The sequence below is a fragment of the Centropristis striata genome, chromosome 16, assembly GCF_030273125.1.
Source record: "Centropristis striata isolate RG_2023a ecotype Rhode Island chromosome 16, C.striata_1.0, whole genome shotgun sequence".
Lineage (NCBI taxonomy): Eukaryota > Metazoa > Chordata > Actinopteri > Perciformes > Serranidae > Centropristis > Centropristis striata.
The window spans coordinates 23,782,569-23,804,643 of NC_081532.1; the positions used below are offsets into that span (position 1 = coordinate 23,782,569).

The 22,075-nt window shown below is 42.2% G+C and overlaps 1 protein-coding gene across 3 annotated transcripts; it reads left to right on the forward strand.

Annotated features, from left to right (window-relative positions):
* The first annotated feature begins 9,261 nt into the window (after positions 1–9,261).
* On the forward strand, positions 9,262–20,898 carry srp54 (signal recognition particle 54). Of its 3 annotated transcripts, none has more exons than XM_059353684.1 (17): positions 9,262–9,355; positions 11,812–11,933; positions 12,065–12,159; positions 12,575–12,666; positions 12,750–12,834; positions 15,230–15,334; positions 16,118–16,184; positions 16,756–16,813; positions 16,920–17,070; positions 17,162–17,310; positions 17,391–17,491; positions 18,509–18,595; positions 18,892–18,965; positions 19,428–19,536; positions 19,907–20,077; positions 20,158–20,253; positions 20,406–20,898. In XM_059353684.1, the coding sequence occupies exons 3-17, from the start codon at positions 12,082–12,084 to the stop codon at positions 20,495–20,497; spliced, it is 1,515 nt and encodes a 504-aa protein (XP_059209667.1). In that variant the 5' UTR covers positions 9,262–9,355; positions 11,812–11,933; positions 12,065–12,081; the 3' UTR covers positions 20,498–20,898. The 3 variants fall into 3 exon arrangements, with proteins under 3 accessions (XP_059209667.1, XP_059209669.1, XP_059209668.1); XM_059353686.1 differs by having other exon boundaries at positions 11,812–11,930; positions 12,064–12,159; XM_059353685.1 differs by lacking the exon at positions 9,262–9,355 and adding an exon at positions 9,477–9,637.
* The last annotated feature ends 1,177 nt before the right edge of the window (positions 20,899–22,075 follow it).

The window sequence follows — 22,075 nt, forward strand, 5'->3', positions numbered from 1 at the left end:
GACTAGTAGCGGGACGAAATTGCGTCCGGAAGAGGAAGAAGAAGAAATCCACAGTATAACAGTCGTGCTCGGGGCTTTGCCCTAATTAGGGCCTCGGGGCAATCTCGGAGCTTAAGTGCTGTTATACTGTGGATTTCTTCTTCTTCCTCTTCCGGACGCAATTTCGTCCCGCCACTAGTCCTACAACTTGAAGAGTTGCAGGAAAAATTATATATCAAGACGTGCGGTTTGATAGGGATCGGTGTGCCATTACTTTTCTCTACAGAATACGAATACGGGCAGTTGCCCAAATGTGCCCAACTGCCCAAAATTTTGCATTGAAATGAATGGGACGGGTGACAAAAAATAAGCGAAAAAAAACAATAATTGGAGATTTTTAAACGTCTACTTCTCCGGCATAATTTCACCTAGAGACTCCATTAAAATTTAAACAGTAGACACAAGTCTTGTGTATTGGTGTATTAATTTGCGTTTCGATAGGTCATATAGTTTTTTATCAATCCCTGTTCAATGACCAAGATCATTTTTGGAGAAATTCTGAGATTATAATGGGTGTGTATTGCACGGAATGTTCGTGTCACAGTGTGTGACATCATCGCCAGTGTGTAGAGGGAGAGAAAAAATTGTCAAAAAATCAATTTGAAAACTGCGCTCCAGGCCGCAAATTCCACTCTACAGAAATAATTTATACATAGAAATGTAGGAAAATTTGTCTTCTCACTCACAATCCTCTGGTAAAGCTGTCAGAGTTATAGTTTGGGCGTACAACGCACAGATGCGCCACCAAAACCACCAACAGCCTCATTGGGTCCCATATTAAAAACGCAGGAAGATTTCAGAAAAAAAGGAAGATGGAACAGTTTTTTTAGATCGCTCTAACAAAGCTATTTATTAATTTTTCTTTTAAAAAATCATATGTAGACGTTCAGGAAGAACTCGGGACGCTCAAAGTGAAGTCGGATCAATGATGGGTATTATGGTTTTGCCAAAAATGCTTTCTGTTCGAGGCCAGAAATCCCAGTCCACCTCTGGCTGCTGTCACTCTTCCATTTCCAGGTGTCAGTTAATTCTGTTGATTGCTTTGATCTGATTGCCTTTGATCTTTGATGTGATTACAGTTACAGATACACACACACACACATGCGCGTAGGCACGCACACTCCTCACACATGCATACACATGCTTCAAACACACGCATGCGCACGCACGCATGCACACACACACACACACACACACACACACACACACACACACACACAGTAACTTTATGTGATTTTAATTTTAAACACACACACACACACACACACACACACACACACACACACACACACACACACATTTTGAGGTTAAAGGGCATAGTTTGAAATCTCTGAAGAATCTCGGCAGTTGCCCCCGTGGCCCTTTCAAAATTTCCCCAGAGGAAATTTTCCAGTTGTGATTGTTATTTACCGTATTTCCTCAATAAATAGCCGGTATCATATAGCTAATGGCCGGGGGCGTTGTTTACATGAACAAATAAAGGCCGGAACAGCACTTTTTAACCTTTAACAAACCTTGACAAGGATATGATCAGAAAGTCTTCCAATGTTTGTGGGCTGTCTGAGAAGACTGACATAAACTAAGACGACCGCCATCCTCTGCTTCAGAGAGACAGCCTGCCCGGTGTCACGGCAAACCCACGGATCTAACAATTTAAATACTCTATGATAATTTAGAAACAACAAACAGCATTTTTTAAAATCTTTTTATTACCAGTGATGAAGCGTAGAGTTGTGGTAGTGAACGTCATGAAACAACCATTGTTGTTCTTTAGATGATGCCGCCGTTACCAGCTGTCAGCAGTAAACTGAAAAGGCACCCACGTGGAGGGCTGGAAAATGACCAATCATAAGAGGCCCGGGGTCAGCCTTGGCCCCGCCCCCAATGTGTCAAAAGTCCTCGCTCCGCGCCAGCAGAGCTCCACCGCGAGAGAGCACGGGGGAGAATCTGCTTCACTCGGTTGCTGAATATGTGCGCGAAGTTAAAACAACGACTCAAATATGACGCTATAGTCCACCTCTGCCTGCTCACTGTGGCGGAACTGTCTCCACCAGCAGTTAATTTCAGTTGATTGCTCTGCTCTGATTGGTCAACTCCACCTGGCCACCTGGTTGCTTAGCTACCAAAGTCTCCCCCCTTGACTCATATGGCTGATGACCAAACAACTGTCTGTGTTTCACAGGAAAGCATCACAGTCAAAACACATGCTGCTGCTGTTTTTCTTATTATTAAAGGCCTTGTTTAGGAGGAAGAAATGTAGGCTAGAGCATGTTCTGACTTTGCACTTTTGAAACTAAATATCTTTTAGTGTATTTATTTATTTTCTAAATTATTTATTTAAAAAAAATGTATTTGCAGCCCATGCATGTCATTTTTTTCAATTTTCTCAGATAATTGTACATTAATCATAATTGAGGTAAAAAGTTCAATTCAAATTAATTTTTAGATATAGATTTTTTCCAGAATCGCTCAGCCCAACCACTGATGCAGTTTAGAGATGAAAATAAGGGAGAAGAAGGTGAAAGACACAACAAATTACAGCAATTTATTAGTCTTGTGGTGCGTGAAGGACAATGTAAGCAACGACGTGTAGATACATGCATAGGTTAAGTAGTATCACTGTGTAAAAATAACTGTAAATCCCCCCTATATGAAGCAAGGGGGGAATTCCCCCACTTTGAAAAATGAATTTTTCCATGAATATAACAATTTTTTTAATTTTAATTTTTGTTATTCCTTGACAGTAAGAAGTTTTTTTCAGTTATATATAATTTATTATTAAGATTTTATTTATTGTGAACTGTATATTAATATAATTTAAGTTATATTCATGCAATGGATCATTTGTTGATTAATAAAATAATTTATTCTGGAAATTTCCAAAACGTTTCTTTACACAAAGGTTTGACCGTATATCAGGTGAACTTTTATACCAATATTTTGGCTGAAAGCAGAAATGAGTTAAACAGAGAATGAGGAATTCTGTAGAACAGAAAGAAAAACATTGTAATGTATTTTTGGAAATGGTGGACTTACTGATGAATATGAACATGTTGGATGCAAGCAGAAAATCAGAAAAGGAAGAGTACTATAGAACAGAAAGTTGTAACAGGCTGAATGTTGTTTATAATGTTGTGTTGTAATATAATGGTGAATATGAGAATACACTTTTTATTTCACTGTAATATTACTGGTAAGTGAAAGTTAATACAGTCAGTACACTTTTTTTTTTGCATTGATCATTGAGCCTACCTATCCATTAGATTGACATTCACAAGAAATGTAGCCCCGCCCCCGTCCAATCAGTTTGGTCTTTTTAATGTCCCGTCCCCAGCAAAAAATGTACATGCAGGTTATGCTGTTTTATTGTCCCTACCAATGTTGAGACCAAACCTACGCCCTTGATGTAAAGGATGAAAATGAAAACACCCCCGCTTCGCAAATGGTATCATCCCCCTCTCACCCGCTCCCTCTCCTGGCTGCACAGCTCCGCTGGCCGACCGGCATCCAGCCAGACACACACGCAGAGTGAGAATCCTTTAGTTGTAGTATTGTGAATCAACTAAGTAAGTTGCTCCAAAGCTCTGTCTCATACTTTCCTTTTACCTTTTACCCTGATTCCGATACCATATCGGCGAGTACTGGAGTCCAGGCACCGTTTTCCAGTTAGTTCAGTTAGCCCGGTTAGCTTCATTAGCGCCATTAGCGCAGCTACAGTCAAACTGGAGCGGTCCATTTATTAAACAAAAGGAGCAGTGTGACAAATTAACTGCGTACCTGTGAAGTGCGTACTTGTGTCTCTGTTGTTAAAGTTTATCGTTACTTTAGAGCAGGGGTCTCAAACTCAAATTACCTGGGTGCCGCTGGAGTATCAAAATGACCAAAAAAAGACAAAATTACTTAAGAAAAAAAAGACACAAAATGACAGAAAAAAAAGACTTAAAAAAGACATAAAATGGCAGAAAAAAGACACAAAATTACAAAAAAAAGACACAAAATGACCAAAAAAAGACACAAAATGACCAAAAAAAGACACAAAATAACTTAAAAAGACACAAAATGACAGAAAAAAGACACAGAATGACAGAAAAAAAACCTAAATTACTTAAAAAAGACACAAAATTACTAAGACACAAAATGACTCAACTCTCAACTCAACTCAACTCAACTTTATTTGTAAAGCACTTTAAAACAACAACAGCCGCAACAAAGTGCTGTACATAAACAAACAGAACAAGAGACAATAAAATAAATAAAACAGGAAATAAACACTAAAATAAATAGATTCATTGCTTTTTAAAAGACAATTTAAAAAACAATAAATAAAAGCAAACCATAAAACACTAAAAACAAGAGCAGAGTCTCATGCATGGTTAAAAGCCAAGGAATAAAAATAGGTTTTAAGATGACTTTTAAAAATGGACAGTGAGGAGGCTTGTCTGATGTGCAAAGGCAGCTCATTCCATAGTTTGGGGGCTGCAACAGAAAAAGATCTGTCCCCTCTGAGCTTCCGTTTAGACCTCGGTACCTCCAGGAGCAGCAGATCAGCTGACCTGAGGCACCGAGCAGGAGCGTAGGAGGAGCTCAGAGAGGTACAGTGGGGCGAGACCATTTAAAGATTTAAAAACAAATAAAAGAATCTTAAAATTGACTCTAAAATGCACAGGCAGCCAGTGGAGGGAGGCCAGGATGGGAGTTATGTGCTCCCTCTTACGAACTCCAGTTAAGAGGCGAGCAGCCGCGTTTTGCACTAACTGGAGCCGTGCGAGGGAGAACTGGCTGACTCCAAAGTACAGTGAGTTACAGTAATCCAGCCGAGATGTAATGAAGGCATGAATTACTGTTTCAAAGTGCTTGTGCGTAAGAAAAGGCTTCACCTTAGCCAGCTGCCTGATATGAAAAAAGCTGGACCTCACAGCAGCGCTAATCTGACGATCTAATTTAAAATCACTGTCCATCTTAAAACCTAAATTTGACACAGTTGGTCTTATAAAATCTGCCAGAGGGCCCAAGTCAAAAAGAGGGGTCACACAAGAGCCACTAGGGCCAAACACTATCACTTCTGTCTTCTTCTCATTAAAATTTAAAAAGTTCAAGGCCATCCAGGCCTTGATGTCTTTGAGACATGACAGGAGTGGTGTGAGGGAGAAAGCATCTTTTTTCTTCAGTGGCACATATATCTGACTGTCGTCAGCGTAGCAATGGAAAGGGATGCCGTGCTTTCTCAAGATGGAGCCCAAAGGCAGTAAATACAAAGAAAAAAGCAGGGGCCCTAAAATCGACCCCTGTGGAACCCCATACAGCAGTGGAGCGGGGCTGGACTCCGAGTTACCAAGGCTTACACTTAAACTTCTGTCGGTCAGATATGACTTGAACCACTCTAGCGCAGTACCACCGATGCCCACTAGGTGGCGTAACCGAGCCACTAGGGTGCTATGGTCCACGGTGTCAAACGCTGCAGTCAGGTCAACAGAACAAGAATTACATGGTCACTGGAGTCATTAGCCAGGAGGATGTCGTTAAAAACTCTGAGTAGAGCTGACTCTGTGCTATGCATAGTTTTAAAACCAGATTGGAACACTTCCAGGACACCATGTACATCAAGAAAAGACTGGACCTGACCATATACAACCTTCTCCAAGACCTTAGAGATAAAGGGCAGCTTGGAGATAGGCCAAAAATTGGCCAGCACGCTGCGATCTAGGCCAGGTTTCTTCAGTAGGGGCTGCACCACTGCATGTTTAAAACCTCGAGGAACAAGACCAGTAGACAGACTACTGTTAATTACATTTAACACAGACTGCCCTATACTGGGGAAAACCTCTTTGAAGAAACGAGGGGAGACAGCATCACAGGGAGAACCTGATGGTTTAATATGGCCAACCAGGTCCTCTAAAAAAGCCAGAGACACTGGCTCAAAACCATGAAAAGCTGCAGAACAAGGAGCAGTGACGGAGGGGTCAGATGCAGGAGCAGAGATGAGGGACCTAGCAGTAGCAACCTTGTCAATAAAAAAGTGCAGGAAGTTATCACACATTTCAGGAGCTGCCTCCAAGCTGACAGGCTGTGGAGCATTAAGAACAGAGTCAATGGTTTTGAATAACACACACGGGTTGTGGTGGTTGGTCTCAATGATGTTTGCCAGGTATTCTCTTTTAGTCTCTTTAACGGTGCTCTGGTAGCGGCGCCAACAGACTTTAAGGATTTGGAAGGAAACCTGCAGCTTGTCCTTCTTCCACTTCCGTTCAGCTCTGCGGCACTCCCGTCTAGCTTCACGGGTTCTGCCGTTAAACCAGGGCTCAGATTTAGCTTTGGGCTGCACAGTTTTTAATGGAGCCACAGAGTCCAGTATGGTCCTGCAGGAGGAGTGAAACCAGGAGCTGAGCTCCTGACCAAAAAAGTTACTAAAAAAAAGAAACAAAATGACAGAAAAAAGACACAAAATTAATAAAAGACACAAAATGACCAAAAAATACAACACAAAATAACTAAAAAGGACTAGCCTGGCTAACACCAGACCAAATCTCATTGGAGATTAGGTCTGGACACCAGCCGTTCATTTCTCCGTAGAGGAGGTGTGGTTTACGATCCTCCAGAGCCGTTTATTGGGCGCTTAGAATGTCTATCAAAAGCGTCTGTAGGTAGCTCTTAGCCAATCAGATCAGTTATACCAGATGACGTAGTAGAGCAACAGAGATGGATGTTTGTTGTGTGTGTCTGCGAGAGAGTGTTGTTTGCTCCTTTGCTTCTCCAGTTCTCGCTTTCTGCAAGATTATTTATTTTCACGCTTCACGTTTCCTTTCGCCTTTCAACGTTCGCTCTAAACTATTTAAAACACCATCTACAGCTAAAGAGAGTTTCGCGTCTGCAGCAGCCATGTTGGATCCGGAAAGCTTCCAAGTGCTGAGTAGTACGCGTCATCGTCTCACCGTCCCTCCCCGCTCTGTGATTGGATCCCTAAAACAGGGCTAAGAAACTGCCGTGGTTTCCAGACCGTCTGGAGGTTCGAAATTAAATTTGAGCGCGCAAGGCAGTCTGGGTATACCCAGGCTAAAAAAGGACACAAAATGACCAAAAAAAGACACAATATAACAGAAAAAAACCCTAAATTACTTAAAAAAGACACAAAATTACTAAAAAAGACTAGCCTGGCTAACACCAGACCAAATCTCAAATGAGATTTCAAATGACACCTGCCGTTCATTTCTCCGTAGAGGAGGTGTGGTTTACGATCCTCCGGAGCCGTTTATTGGGCGCTTAGAATGTCTATCAAAAGCGTCTGTAGGTAGCTCTTAGCCAATTGTATCAGTTATAACAGATGACGTAGTAGAGCAACAGAAATGGATGTTTGTTGTGTGTGTGTCTGTGAGAGAGTGTTGCTTGCTGCTTTGCTTCTCCAGTTCCCACTTTCTGCAAGATTATTTATTTTCACGCTTTCATGTCATTCAGCCACACACATCCACTGATTTTATGGCCAATAAACAAGCTGCTGCGGGTCTCTCGGCGGCTCCGCTGTCCCCCGGCACGGAGCCAGATCACCGGCTAGCGCTAGCGGCACTAATAGCCCCGCTACCAGTGATCTCGCTACGAGCCGTGGGACAGCGGAGCCGCCGAGAGACCTTTCGCCTTTCAACTTTCGCTCTAAACTATTTAAAACACCGTCTACAGCTAAAGAGAGTTTCGTGTCTGCAGCAGCCATGTTGGATCCGGAAAACTACAAGCTTCCAGGTGCCGAGTAGTACGCGTCATCGTCTTGCCGTCCCTCCCCGCTCTGTGATTGGATCCCTAAAACAGGGCTAAGAAACCTTCCTGGTTGCCAGACCGCCTGGAGGTTCGAAATTAAATTTGAGCGCGCAAGGCAGTCTGGGTATACCCAGGCTAAAAAAAGACACAAAATGAACAAAAAAGACACAAAATAACTAAAAAGGACACAAAATGACAAATTAGACACAAAATAACTAAAAAAGACACAAAATTACAAAAAAAAGACACAAAATAACAAAAAATGTAGGAAATGGTCCGCTACAATATATTTGTGTATGATTGTCAGTGCCAAGGGAAAGAGAGAAAGATGTCCTATATTTTGCATTTTGTTTTCCAAGTAGCTGTTACTTTGTTCAGTGACAATAAAGTTCAATCTAATCAATTCTAATGACTGTTGATTGAGGGTGGGTGGTGGCAGCGGGGCTCAATGGGTGCTCAGCACCCCTAAAGCTCTGACCCTAGACTCGCCCCTGTCCAATCTGCCTCAAACTTGTCATGCATGATGATGGTTCATCACTGACCAGTTCTACATAACAATATTTAATAAATTCCCGCCCTTTTTGATTAGCCACGCCCCCTTTCATAACAAATAAACTGTCCTAGAAACTTGTATAAGGTGTCAGATTACTCGGCATAGAGTTCCTGTGTAATTGGTGGTTGAGTACTACGCCCCTTTTGATTAGCCACGCCCCCTTTTATTAACTAATGAACCGTTTGTCCTAGAAACTTGTATGAGGTGTCTGTGAACTCAGGACAGAGTCCCTGTTTAACTGCTGATTTAATCAATGAGAATCAAGGGCCAGAGGCAAGCACACAATCAAAATTTCTTTAGAAATTTTCGAGTTCATATTAAAATTGTTTTTAATATTTTATATGTATTTTATTTAAATTGTATTTATATTCCATTTATATTTTATTTCTGTTTTATTTAAATTGTATTTATATTTCATTTATATTTTATTCATATTTTATTTGTTTTATTCATGTTTTATTTATTTTTTATTTAAATTGTATTTATATATCTTTTATATTTTATTTATATTTTATGTAAATTGTATTTATATTTCATTTATACTTTATTTATATTTTATTTAAATTGTATTTATATTTTAGTTCTGTTTTATTTATATTTTATTTATATTTTATTTAACAGTGAAACGCGGCTAAAGTGAGTAAAATGTGAAAAGGGGAGCAGCCAATCCAATTCACTTTATTTATGTTGCACAATTTCAGCAAACACAAGGTTTCCAAAGTGCTGCACAAAGATAAATAGATAACACAATGAAAGCACAATAAAAAGAGATGAAGTAAACAATAAAAGAAAAGAAAAGAAAAGAAAAGAAAAGAAAAATAAAGAAAAGAAAAGAAAAGAAAAGAAAATATAGCCAATCACAGCACACTTTAAGGTTTCGTCATACGGGGGTGGGCGTGGCTGAAGACGTAGCTCGCCCCGGTTATAACCAAAGCAGCAGCAGACGAAGAAGAGTTTCCGGTTCGGTGATTGATGACGTTCCTCTGGAGAGTTTCAGCTGTTTGAGCGAATCGACCTCCGGTGAGTCCCGGTGCTCCGGTAACCGCCGTCCGTCCGCTCCTCTCTCACGGTAACGCGTCTGCCAGGCTCCGAGAGGTTCCGCCGGGCGGCCAGCAGACAGATAACACAGCTAACAAACAGCTAACAGAGCGAACACGGCTAACTGAGCTAACATCATGCTAACCTCCATTCTCTGCGGACAGTACCGGCTAAAAGCTAAGCTAACGTTAGCCGGAGAGTCGCAGTAAACAGCTGCCGTGTTGTTAAACAGCAGCTAATAAACTGATAAACTGATCGATCACTGTGAGTATCGATAAGATGACGTCATCAGCGGAGGTCTGGACAATGACGTTTATTTAGTTTTTTTATGGTTTAAAAAGCTTAAAAAGTGGCGAAATGTTTCCACCTGACAACAACAACAACTTTTCACTGCCCGACAGATCGATCACACTGATCACATCCTGGTATTGATTATGTATTGATATTACAGGTTATCATAATAATGTTTTAGATCTGATCAGGTTGTTCTGACTGTCCGCCATGTTGTTTCTGGGTTTTTTTCACTTTAACCATCAACAACGTCATGATCGTTTCAGGTGAAACCGGATTCAAGAAGCGGATCAAACATTTAATCCAGATCAGTTAATGAGAAACTGATTACTATTATGGTTTCTGAGCTTATCTCTCGACTTCATCCTGCTGAACTGGAACATTATTTAGTATTTGTCATTAATACTGAAGTCAATCACAAATACAACAAATATCATTTCAAAAGTACTCGTTCTGCAGATTGGTTTATATATTGTAAATGTAATATGAGATTATTATCATTGATGCATTTTACTGTTGTCAGTTTAACTTAATATCTTGTTATGAGCTTTAATTTATAATCTCTTTAAACTGATTATGTTAAATCTGACCTGAAAGTGGTAAGATAAATGTGGTAAGTAGTAAAATGTAAATACACAGTAGTGCCCAAAATTTCGCAAATTCCACTCTACAGAAATAATTTTTACATAGAAACGTAGGAAAATTTGTCTTCTCACTCACAATCCTCTGGTAAAGCTGTCAGAGTTATAGTTTGGGCGTAAGACGCAGAGATGATCCACCAACACGCAGCAACAGCCTCATTGGCTCCCATATTAAAAACGCACTAAGATTTCTGAGCTGTCTGAGATTTAACAGTTTTTTTAGATCGCTCTGACAAAGCTATTTTTTCATTTTTCTTCACAAAAACCATATGTAGACGTTCAGGAAGAACTCAGGACGCTCAAAGGGAAGTCGGATCAATATTAGGTATTATGGTTTTGCCAAAAATGCTTTCTGTTCGAGGCCAGAAATTCCAGTCCAACTCTGGACCTCTGTCCACCGGCTGCTGTCACAGGTGTCAGTTATTTCTGTTGATTGCTTTGATCTGATTGCCTTTGATCTTTGATGTGATTACAGTTACAGATACCCACACACACACACATGCGCGTAAGCGCTCAAACTCCTCACACATGCATACACATGCTTCAAACACACACATGCGCGCGCACACACACACACACACAGGTAACTTTATGTGATTTTAATTACACAGACAAACACACACAAACACACACACAGGTAACTTTATGCGATTTTCACTACACACACACACACACACACACACACACACATTTTGAGGTTAAAGGGCATAGTTTGAAATCTCTGAAGAGTCTCATCATAGTGTACACACACCGGCAGTAGCGCCCGTGGCCCTTTCAGAATTTCCCCAGAGGAAATTTTCTAGTTGTTCATTGTAATTCTCTCTGTTCAGTGATTGTTTTCCAGTGAGTCAGAATGTCTCGCTGACGTACTAAATTCATTTATAATATTTTTTTGAATGGTTTGACCGTCAGACTGGACTCCTGTTTCCAGGAGAGATGATCTGCTGCCTCACATGGGTTAAGGAAAGGACCATTATTACTGTTTTATCTCTGTATCTTCATGGTTTTGTTCTTGAGGGATTCAAATTCTAACTTTCACATTGTGGTTGATGTTGGTGTGTTCTAGCAACATTGTGAGAATGTCGTGCTGGGAACGCCACGTCACTCAGATCAGACACACAAAGTCTCACGATCACACTGACAGCAACTCTGAAAACGCGTGTGTTTAAGACTCATAATTAAATCAATATCAGATTATTTATACTATTTCCTCTTCACTTGCCGTCTTTCCTGTCAAACATTTGCAGCATTATTTTAAACACAAAAATACATAAAAAGTCACAAATGTAAACGACAATATATTTAGTCCAGATGAAAACTATTGTGTCCTTTTTTGTATATGGAACGATAAGTCAATGGTGTAGTTATCGTGACAGGCCTATTTACAGCTGATGGTGACTCGGCTCGTATCACCTGAACCTAAATTAACTTAACTTCATCCCCTGAACGTGTCTTGTTGTGTTCAAAGACCTTCTGATTTTTTAAGTGTCTCTTTCCTCCCTACAGGAAGTGCGTCGCTTCGTGCTGCAGCCTTCACCTGTCAGCTGGCCTGCTGACTCACTGAGCGTGCTCAGTTGGGGGGTTCCCCTCCACACACACACAGACCTTTTCTAACACACACACACACGGTAAGCGCCTCCTCCACATTATATAAAAGTTACATTTGTTTTATTTTTCTGTTAATAAGAAGATCTGTCTGATGACATCACCACCGCTGTCCAATCAGTCAGTCATCCTGTGATATCACTGTGTGTTTCAGGTTAGTTGACCGCCATCATGGTCTTAGCCGACCTCGGAAGAAAGATCACTTCGGCGCTGAGGTCACTCAGCAATGCCACCATCATCAATGAAGAGGTAACAGACCACCGGAAGCCTGAACACGTCTTCATGTTTTATAAATATGTTAAATAAAATATATGTATTAACTCCTGCTGATTCGACGAGGATCCAGAGGAAACTGAATTCAGATATTTAGGTTGAGTGATACTATCTGCTGATATTTGTTATTTCAAGGTGTCTGCATATGTTGTCCCATATAAAAACTTTTAAAATGATGTTATATATTCTAAAGAAGCCTTAAAGTCATATCTACTAAATCAACACAAAACAAACAGGTTTATTTTTTATTTATCTCTGTGTATCTGGGCTCTAATATAAATGCTGAACACATTCTCCATATTTCATGTTAATGAGTCAAAGATGAAGAACAGAGACCCGAGGGATCCTGAGTCGCTCTGAGCTTCAGTCACATCAGCTGTTTGTGTTTCAGGTGTTGAACGCCATGTTGAAGGAGGTTTGTGCCGCTCTGCTGGAGGCCGACGTCAACATCAAGCTGGTCAAACAGCTGAGAGAGAACGTCAAGTGAGTCTCAAACACATAACCTGACCCTGGTCCAGGTCTGGTTGAGTCCAGCCTCGTTGGTTGAACAATTTGTCTCTCTACAGGTCTGCCATCGATCTGGAGGAGATGGCTTCAGGTCTGAACAAGAGGAGGATGATCCAGCACGCCGTCTTCAAGGAGCTTGTCAAGGTCAGACCAGCTAATAAGCAGCTAACAAACTGATTAACTGATAAACTGATAGATCACTGTGAGTATCGATAAGATGACGTCATCAGCGGAGGTCCGGACAATGACGTTTATTTAGTTTTTTTTATGGTTTAAAAATCTTAAATGAAATGAGCGAAATGTTTCCACCTGACGACAACAACTGTTTACTGTCCAACAGATTGATCACACTGATCACATCCTGGTATTGATTATGTATTGATATTACAGGTTATCATAATAATGTTTTAGATCTGATCAGGTTGTCCTGACTGTCCGACATGTTATTAGGGACCGAGCACTAACGGTGCGAGGACCCTATTGAAATTGGTCTGTTTATTATTTTTTTTCTTCCCAAAAGTAAATTGCCTTTTTGGGGGCTTTATCATATTCAAAAACTCACCATTTTTGGAATATACATAAATCTCCACTGAAATTTACATATTCTAGTGATTGCGGGAATGGGCGTGGCAAAATGACTCAACAGCGCCCCCTTGAAAGTCAAGAAAATTCAGCCCCTCGCACAGGAATGTCGTATCGGCACGAAATTTTCTACATACATGTATCATGGCAAGACGCACCAAAAAGTCTCAAGAACCCATACCCTAAAACGTACAGGAAGTCGGCCATCTTGGATCGAAAATGGCATTTCCTGCTGTTTTTGCCCATTTCCATGCCGCATACTTTAACGAACTCACTCGGATTTCACCCGATTTACTTCAAACTTGGTCAGTAGCATCACAAGGCCTTTGGGATCAAAAGTTATTGAAAGCTTTACCGACGGTCACACTATGTGGGCGTGGCATGGCGGCAAAAAATGCCGTCTCGCCATAAAACACGAGATCGTTATAACTTCTCCATTCTTTGTCCGATCTGGTCCAAACTTTTCATGCTTCATCAGAGTCCAGCCTTTAACACTTCTAAATAACAATATTTCATAAAGCCCCGCCCCTTAGGCTTTATCCACGCCCCCTTTCATAAAATGACCACGTTGCATACTTTACATAACTCCTCCGACAGATTTCACCCCATGGACTTCAAACTTGGTCAGTACCATCACAAGGGCTTTGGGATCAAAAGTTATATAAATCTTTACCGCCTGTCACACTATGTGGGCGTGGCATAGCGGCAAAATATGGCGTCTCGCCATGAAACACGGGACTGTATAACTTCACCATACATTGTCTCATCTGGCCCAAAATTCTTACACGTGATAAGGGTCCAGCCATGAACACCCCCACATGTCAATATTGACACACAGTCATAGCGCCCCCTGCTGGCAACAGGAAGTAACAACTTTAACGCCTAGCCCCAGCAGTAGGTTTCACGTAGAGACACGAAATTTGGTACACATATGAATCATGTGGAGACCAAAAAGCCTCTTGGACCTATACCTCAAACCCAACAGGAAGTCCGCTGTCTTGGTTTGAATATCGCACTTGTCATCGTTTTTGGCCATTTCCAGGTTGCATACTTTAACAAACTCCTCCTACAGATTTCACCCCATGGACTTCAAACTTGGTCAGTACCATCACAAGGCCTTTGGGATCAAAAGTTATTGAAAGCTTTACCGATGGTCACACTATGTGGGCGTGGCATGCCGCCAAAATATGGCATCTCGCCATAACACACGAGACTGCATAACTTGACCATACATTGTCCAATCTGTCCCAAATTTCACACACGTGATTAGGGTCCAGCCCGGGACACACCTACGTGTCAATAGTTACACACAGTCATAGCGCCCCCTGCTGGCTACAGCAAGAATTATGTTTTACACCTACCCTGAGCACAGTGGTAGGAGACACGCCATTTGGGACGCATAGGGACTGAGGCCACATCGTCGCGCCTGACATGGCCTCCCCCGACGTGCCCTCCCCCAACGGCTCCACTCGGCTCGGTCCCGTTCAGTCCTGCTTGCAGGCCTAGTTTCTGTTTGTTTTTCACTTTCACCATCAATAACTTCTGAGTGACGTCGCGATCAGTTCAGGTGAAACCAGATTAGAGAAGCGGATCAAACATTTAATCCAGATCAGTTAATGAGAAACTGATTACTATTATGAGTTCTGAGCTTATCTCCCGACGTCATCCTGCTGAACTGGGACATTATTCAGTATTTTTCATTAATACTGAAGTCAATCACAAATACAACAAATATAATCTCAAAAGTACTCGTGCTGCAGATTGGTTTATATATTGTAAATGTATTATGATATTATCATTGATGCATTCTACTGTTGTCAGTTTAACTTAATATCTTGTTATGAGCTTAAATTTATAATCACTTTAAACTGATGTCGCTATGCGGGCCCCAGAGGGAAATTAACCATCATGTGTACTGTGTGTATAAAGTGTGTGTATAAATACTGTATGTCTGCAGCTGGTGGACCCCGGTGTGAAGGCCTGGACTCCCACTAAAGGAAAGAACAACGTCATCATGTTTGTTGGTCTGCAGGGCAGCGGGAAAACTACAACCTGCTCCAAGGTGACATCACACACCCCAGACAGACCCCGTTAGCCACTGTTTAGCAAGTAAAAGCCAAAAAGTAGATTAAACTTGAATATTTCACTTATCCTGGCAGAATTTGGCCGCTACTTAGTTTCATAAAAGCAGCGGAGCATAAGTCACCATGAAAATGTGTTCTGTGATTACATTTTTTTTTTTTTACAGTACAATAACCGTTATTTATAAATTTTTAAAAAAGGATAATAGCGGGCTTTTGGTCCCTGTTTACACAATAAACAAATGTATAACTTTCTGAATGACATAGCTATGTATACTTTGCAGACTGAGGCGGCATCAATTAATTTAACAGGCAATGTATCAAGATGATTATCATCTTTTAGATAAATATACTGTAATTTGTTTATGCATGTGTTTAGCTTGACTTTGAACACAAGTTTTGTAAGTGATATGATGACAAATATTTAGTGTAAACTGAAAATACCTATATATTTAAATTCATATTGCACCGCCGGCGTCGCTATTTCTTCGCTCGCCATTTTTAAATCTCCCGGTAGACTGGTGTGTGCAAGGCATTATGGGTACTCAGGGCGCACGGAGGATACACACATGCATCCTTAGAATTTGGGCAAAAGAAGAACTCTGTCCTCTGGAGGATCCTGGACATTGGGGCAGTCCTTCCGCGGATGTCGATGACGTAGTATCCTTCGGATTCAGCCGTTTGAGGATCCTTCCTTGACATTGGGATACAGCTCGTATGTCAGTTTAATGCAGAGCGCCCCCTGCTGTTTCTGTCCCCTGCAGCTGGCCTATTACTACCAGAGGAAAGGCTGGAAGACCTGCCTGATCTGTGCCGACACCTTCAGAGCAGGTAACACCTCCCCTCAGACGCTTCACCTCCTCTAACTCATTTCACCCCCTCTCAGACACTTCACCTCCCCTCACTCACTTCACCTCCCTTCTCTCGCTTCACCTCCCCTCACTTACTTCACCTCCCCTCACTTACTTCACCTCCCCTCACTTACTTCACCCCCCCCTCACTCACTTCACCTCTTCTCAGCCCCTCACCTCCTCTCAGACACGTCACCTCCCCTCACTCACTTCACCTCCCACCTCCCCTCACTTTACTTCACCTCACCTCCCCTCTCGCTTCACCTCCCCTAACTCGCTTCACCCCTTCTCAGCCCCTCACCTCCTCTCACTCACTTTACTTCACCTCACCTCCCCTCTCGCTTCACCTCCCCTAACTCGCTTCACCTCTTCTCAGCCCCTCACCTCCTCTCAGACACGTCACCTCCCCACACTCACTCCACCTCCCCACACTCGCTTCACCTTCTTGCATTGGCTTCACCTCCCCTCACTCACTTCACCTCGCCTCACTCGCTTCACCTCCTCTCAGAGAGAACTTTTCTTGTTTTTATATTTCTTGTCTTTTACTTCAGGTGCCTTTGATCAGCTGAAACAGAACGCTACCAAAGCCAGAATCCCGTTCTACGGCAGGTGAGTCCGACAGGTGGCGCCCCCTGCTGGCAGCCGAGCCTCTGTCTCCCCCGTGTCTCACCTCTGTCTCCCCCGTGTCTCACCTCTGTCTCCCCCGTGTCCTCAGCTACACGGAGATGGACCCGGTGGTGATTGCAGCGGAGGGTGTGGAGAAGTTCAAGGCGGAGAACTTTGAGATCATCATCGTGGACACCAGTGGTCGCCACAAACAGGAAGACTCGCTGTTCGAGGAGATGCTGCAGGTGTCCAATGCTGTGGTGAGTACCTGAACGCACCGCGGCAGTGGCGGCGGGACGGTGCGCCGATGGTCCTCTTCAGGTGAGGTCACCTCTACGTGTGTTTCCACAGCAACCAGACAACATCGTGTACGTGATGGACGCGTCCATCGGGCAGGCGTGCGAGGCGCAGGCCAAGGCCTTCAAGGACAAGGTGGACGTGGCGTCGGTGATCGTCACCAAGCTGGACGGGCATGCCAAAGGGGGAGGAGCTCTGAGCGCGTAAGACCTCCTCATGATGTCACAATGATGTCACAGCGACCTTGCAGTGCTCACATTGTTCTTCTGTTGTTTCCTGTCAGCGTGGCGGCCACCAGGAGTCCCATCATCTTCATCGGAACCGGAGAACACATTGACGACTTCGAGCCGTTCAAGACGCAACCATTCATCAGCAAGCTGCTGGGTGAGCGCCGCCGGGCTGTCAACACGTTTAGATCATCCTGTTTCATAAGAGATTATTATATATGATTATGTTTATATGATTAGATTATAAATATCGTCGTTAAACCAGGAGAACGCTGGTGTTTCATCCCAACCAGACTCCATTCACATTCTGGTGAATTTAACAGAGCAGAGTAAAAGTTTGAAATTTGAAATTTTGCACAATAATAAGACAACAAAACAACAAAAGGAAGGTGCAAGGTAGCAGCAAGAAACCCAACAGGGCTTATACAGGCCTCTACCTATACTAAAATTCACAAATTAAATTAAAAACAAGTAACTATGAAATATATTTTAAAAAAACTACCATAAAAATAAAGCAAAATTATAATAAAATTAAAAAGTAAAGTAAAACAAAAGTGTGTGTGTGTGTGTGTGTGTGTGTGTGTACTACTTAGTGATCTGAGAATCAGGGCCACTAAACTGCTCTTGTATGAGTTAAGAGAATAAAACTATTGAACTAGTAAACTGATCATTCCAGAGTATTGTTCCTCTGTATTTTAAGGAGAACTGACCAAGGGTAGTACGATAGTGAGGAGGGTGAAATCTGGTCCGTTGTCTAGTATTGTACTGATGTAATTGTGAGTTGACATGGAAATATTCACTGAAAGCTTTAGGAATGGAATCTGGATTATACATATACTTAAAGATAAAAATGCATATTTGGTATATATTGATCTGAAAAAAATGTCATTATCTTGAGTTTTTGGAAGGAGATCCTCAGATGATTCTCATAAATTACAACTTTTAAATAAAGTATTTTAATGTCTGCTGATTTTTAACATCATCTTCTGTCTGTGTTTTGAATAAAGTAAGTTTAGGGTTTAAATCCTGTCACAGCAGCAGTGAACGGATTTTAAATATTGTTTCTGCTCTGAGTTTATCAGAAGAACTGAGTGAAAAGTGTAAATGAGTTATAAACATGTAACCATCAGAGTGATCTGATTAGCTGTGTGTCTAACTGTCCTGTGTGTATCAGGGATGGGAGACATCGAGGGTCTGATCGACAGAGTCAACGAGCTGAAATTGGACGACAACGAGGAGCTCATCGACAAACTCAAACACGGTGACAAACTCTGAATATGTATAAATATTAATGTAAAGTGGAGCCTTTTAGTTCTGAATTTTCTGCCTTTGTTCTTACTGTTTTTAACGCCCACTGCCTTTTGGCTTCTATTTAATGTTTTGTTTTTGTTTGGTATTTGTACTTATTAATTTTTTAAATATTTTTTGCCGAGCATGCTTTATTTATACAAAATGTTTTTTTGAATGTTTACTAATGCAAAACGTTCCTAAATACACCTTTGGAAGATAAATAAAGTGAAGTATTAATTATTATAATCATGTGGTAATGATCCTCAGGTCAGTTCACCCTCAGAGACATGTACGAACAGTTCCAGAACATCATGAAGATGGGCCCCTTCGGCCAGATCATGGTACACACACACACACACACACACACACACACACACACACACACACACACACACACACACACACACACTATGGGGGCATTTTATGCCATTGAACTAAAACGTGTACATCGTCTATGTGATGACATCAAACTTCTAACGTGTGTGTGTGTAAATTAATTAATATAATATTTAATTAAAATTAGTTAAGCTACTTAAAAACAAAACTATCCTGACTGCTCTGATGGGATTCATCTACAACACAGGCGTCCGCTGAGTTCACTCATGGTACGTCACCCTTCATTATCTGGTGAACTCACAATATTTATCAGCTTTATGCAGCGTAGGGCACACGGTTAAAGCGTTTTAGTTTGGTTCACTGGCATAAAATGCCCAACACAAAAACAGACACACACACACACACACACACACAGAGCTGGCGGGGAGGTCATGTGCCTTGTTGTTGACATGTCGTGGTGCATTCAGGGGATGATTCCGGGCTTTGGGACAGATTTCATGAGCAAAGGAAACGAACAGGAATCTATGGCCAGACTGAAGAAACTGATGACCATCATGGACAGCATGAACGACCAGGGTAACACACACACACACACACACACACACACACACACACACACACACACACACACACACACACACACACACACACACACGGAGACATACAAACACGGAGACGCACACACACACACACAGACATACACATACACACAGACACAGAGACACGTACACAAACACACAAAGACACACACACACACACTCTAACCAGAGGAAAGTTGTACTGGATTAAATATAAACTGAGAGAACTTCATAAAACATGAGACGCTGAATAATAATAATTATAATAATAATAATAAATAGAAGAAGAAACAACTCGCTTTCTCACTGGGTCCTGTCTCTCTCTGTTCCTCTCCCTGTCTCTCTGCCTGTCCTCTGTGTGTCCTCAGAGCTGGACAGTAAGGACGGGGCCAAGCTGTTCAGTAAGCAGCCTAACAGGATCCAGCGGGTGGCTCGGGGTTCTGGCGTGGCCACCAGAGACGTCCAGGAGCTGCTGACCCAGTACACCAAGTTCGCCCAGATGGTGAAGAAGATGGGCGGCATCAAGGGACTCTTCAAAGGTGGGACACAGAGGACAAACGGGGGGCACAGGGGGGACTATAGAGGACTCTGGAGGACTGAGTGTCTGATGTGTTTTCAGGAGGAGACATGTCCAAGAACGTGAATCCGTCTCAGATGGCCAAACTCAACCAGCAGATGGCCAAAATGATGGACCCCCGAGTTCTGCACCACATGGGTGAGACATGCTCCACCTGTCTGTCTCTCTCTCGGTCTGTCTCACCTCTCTCTCTCTCTCTCTCTGTCTCTGTCTCTGTCTCTGTCTCTGTCTCTATGTGTCTGTGTGTGTGTCTGTGTTAATAATTGACTCCTGGTGCTTTTATTTTGAAGGTGGGATGGCGGGGCTCCAGTCGATGATGCGTCAGTTCCAACAGGGCGCCGCTGGCAACATGAAAGGCATGATGGGATTCAACAACATGTGACCAGCGACAATCAGCTGCCTTACCACGTAAACTGTTAAAGCCCCGCCTCCTGGCAGGTACAGGTGGACGGGGGCGGGGCTTAGAGAGAGCAGGAAGTGTAAAGAGACAAAATAAAAGCAGGATCTTTGAATCTGATGTCGCCTGCTGCTTTTAGAGAAACACCAGAAGAAGAAAGTGATTTAAAGGAGCAGTGTGTGTGTAAAATGTGTCACTGCTCCTTTAAACGCTGCTGAGCTTTAATTTAACCTGTAAACATGTTTGTGTATAAGAGTTAACCGGGAGGGGACGGGCCGTCCTGATTGGACCAGGAGAGGCCACAAGGCCGAAGAAGATGGTGATGGTGACGTTAGTTAGTGACAGTATTTTTGTCATAATAAACATTTGTATTTCACCATTTTAAACCTGCAGTGTTTTTATTACATATCAACTCCTGGTTCAGGTCCTTGTGTCATCACATTTAGACTACTGCAACTCTCTACTGGCAGGTGTTCCTGCAGCACTACCAAACTTCTGCAGATGATCCATCTGGTCTTCAACCAGCCCAGGAGAGCACATGTCACTACGCTCCTCATCCCTCTCTCTGGCAGGATAGTCTTGTATACAAAACATATAAGAAAGCCTGCCGTAAAGCCAAATCAGCCTTTTATTCATCATTAATTAAGAAAAATAAGAACAACCTGAGGTGTCTCTTCAGCACTGTAGCCAGGCTAGAGTCACAGCTCTATTGAACCATTTATTCTTATAGCCCTCACTAGCAATGATTTTATGAGCTTTTTCAACAAGAACATTATAACTATTAGCGATAAAATTCACTTCCTCCTGCCATCAACTGGCCCTGAGGCATCTACAACATCTATTGACATCCTGGGAGATGGATCCCTCCTCTGTCTCTCCCTGAGTGAGCTCTCTTCTTATTCCCTGTTAAAAGGGTTTTTGAGGAGTTTTCCCTGGCTGATGTGAAGTTCAAAGATCAGGGTGTCCTACCATGTTCAGTCTGTTAAGCCCTTTGAGGGAAATCTGTCATTTTTTGATTTTGGGTTATATAAATAAAATGGACTTGACTGGCTGCCGGTCTCAGCAGCGTCACATTAAAGCCTTGTCTTTGTCTACAGACAGCAGCACTGCTCCTGCTTATCTGAACTCCTTTGCTCAGGTCCACAAACCCTCCCGCCCACTACGCTCTTCCAGTGAGACGTCTGGCTCCTCAGCTGCTGAAGGGCTCTATGTCTCAAACCAGACTCTTCTCCTCTGTAGTGCCCCAGTAGTGGAACCAACTTCCAAACTTCATCTGATCTGCTGAGTCCTTATCAATTTTTAAGAAGAGACTGAAGACCAATTCTTTACTGAACAACTACATACAGAATCAACACACAGAACACACACAAAAAAAAAATCTGCACTCACTACTGAATAGCACTTTACGTAGTATATGCCACTTATTCTTGCTTATTCTTGTGTAGTTTTTTGACCTCATCCTTGCTTGTGTTGTATTAACTCTTAAATGTACGTCACTTTGGATAAATCTCTGATAAATGACATTGTAGATTGACACTGAGTCAAACACTTAGATGATACAAA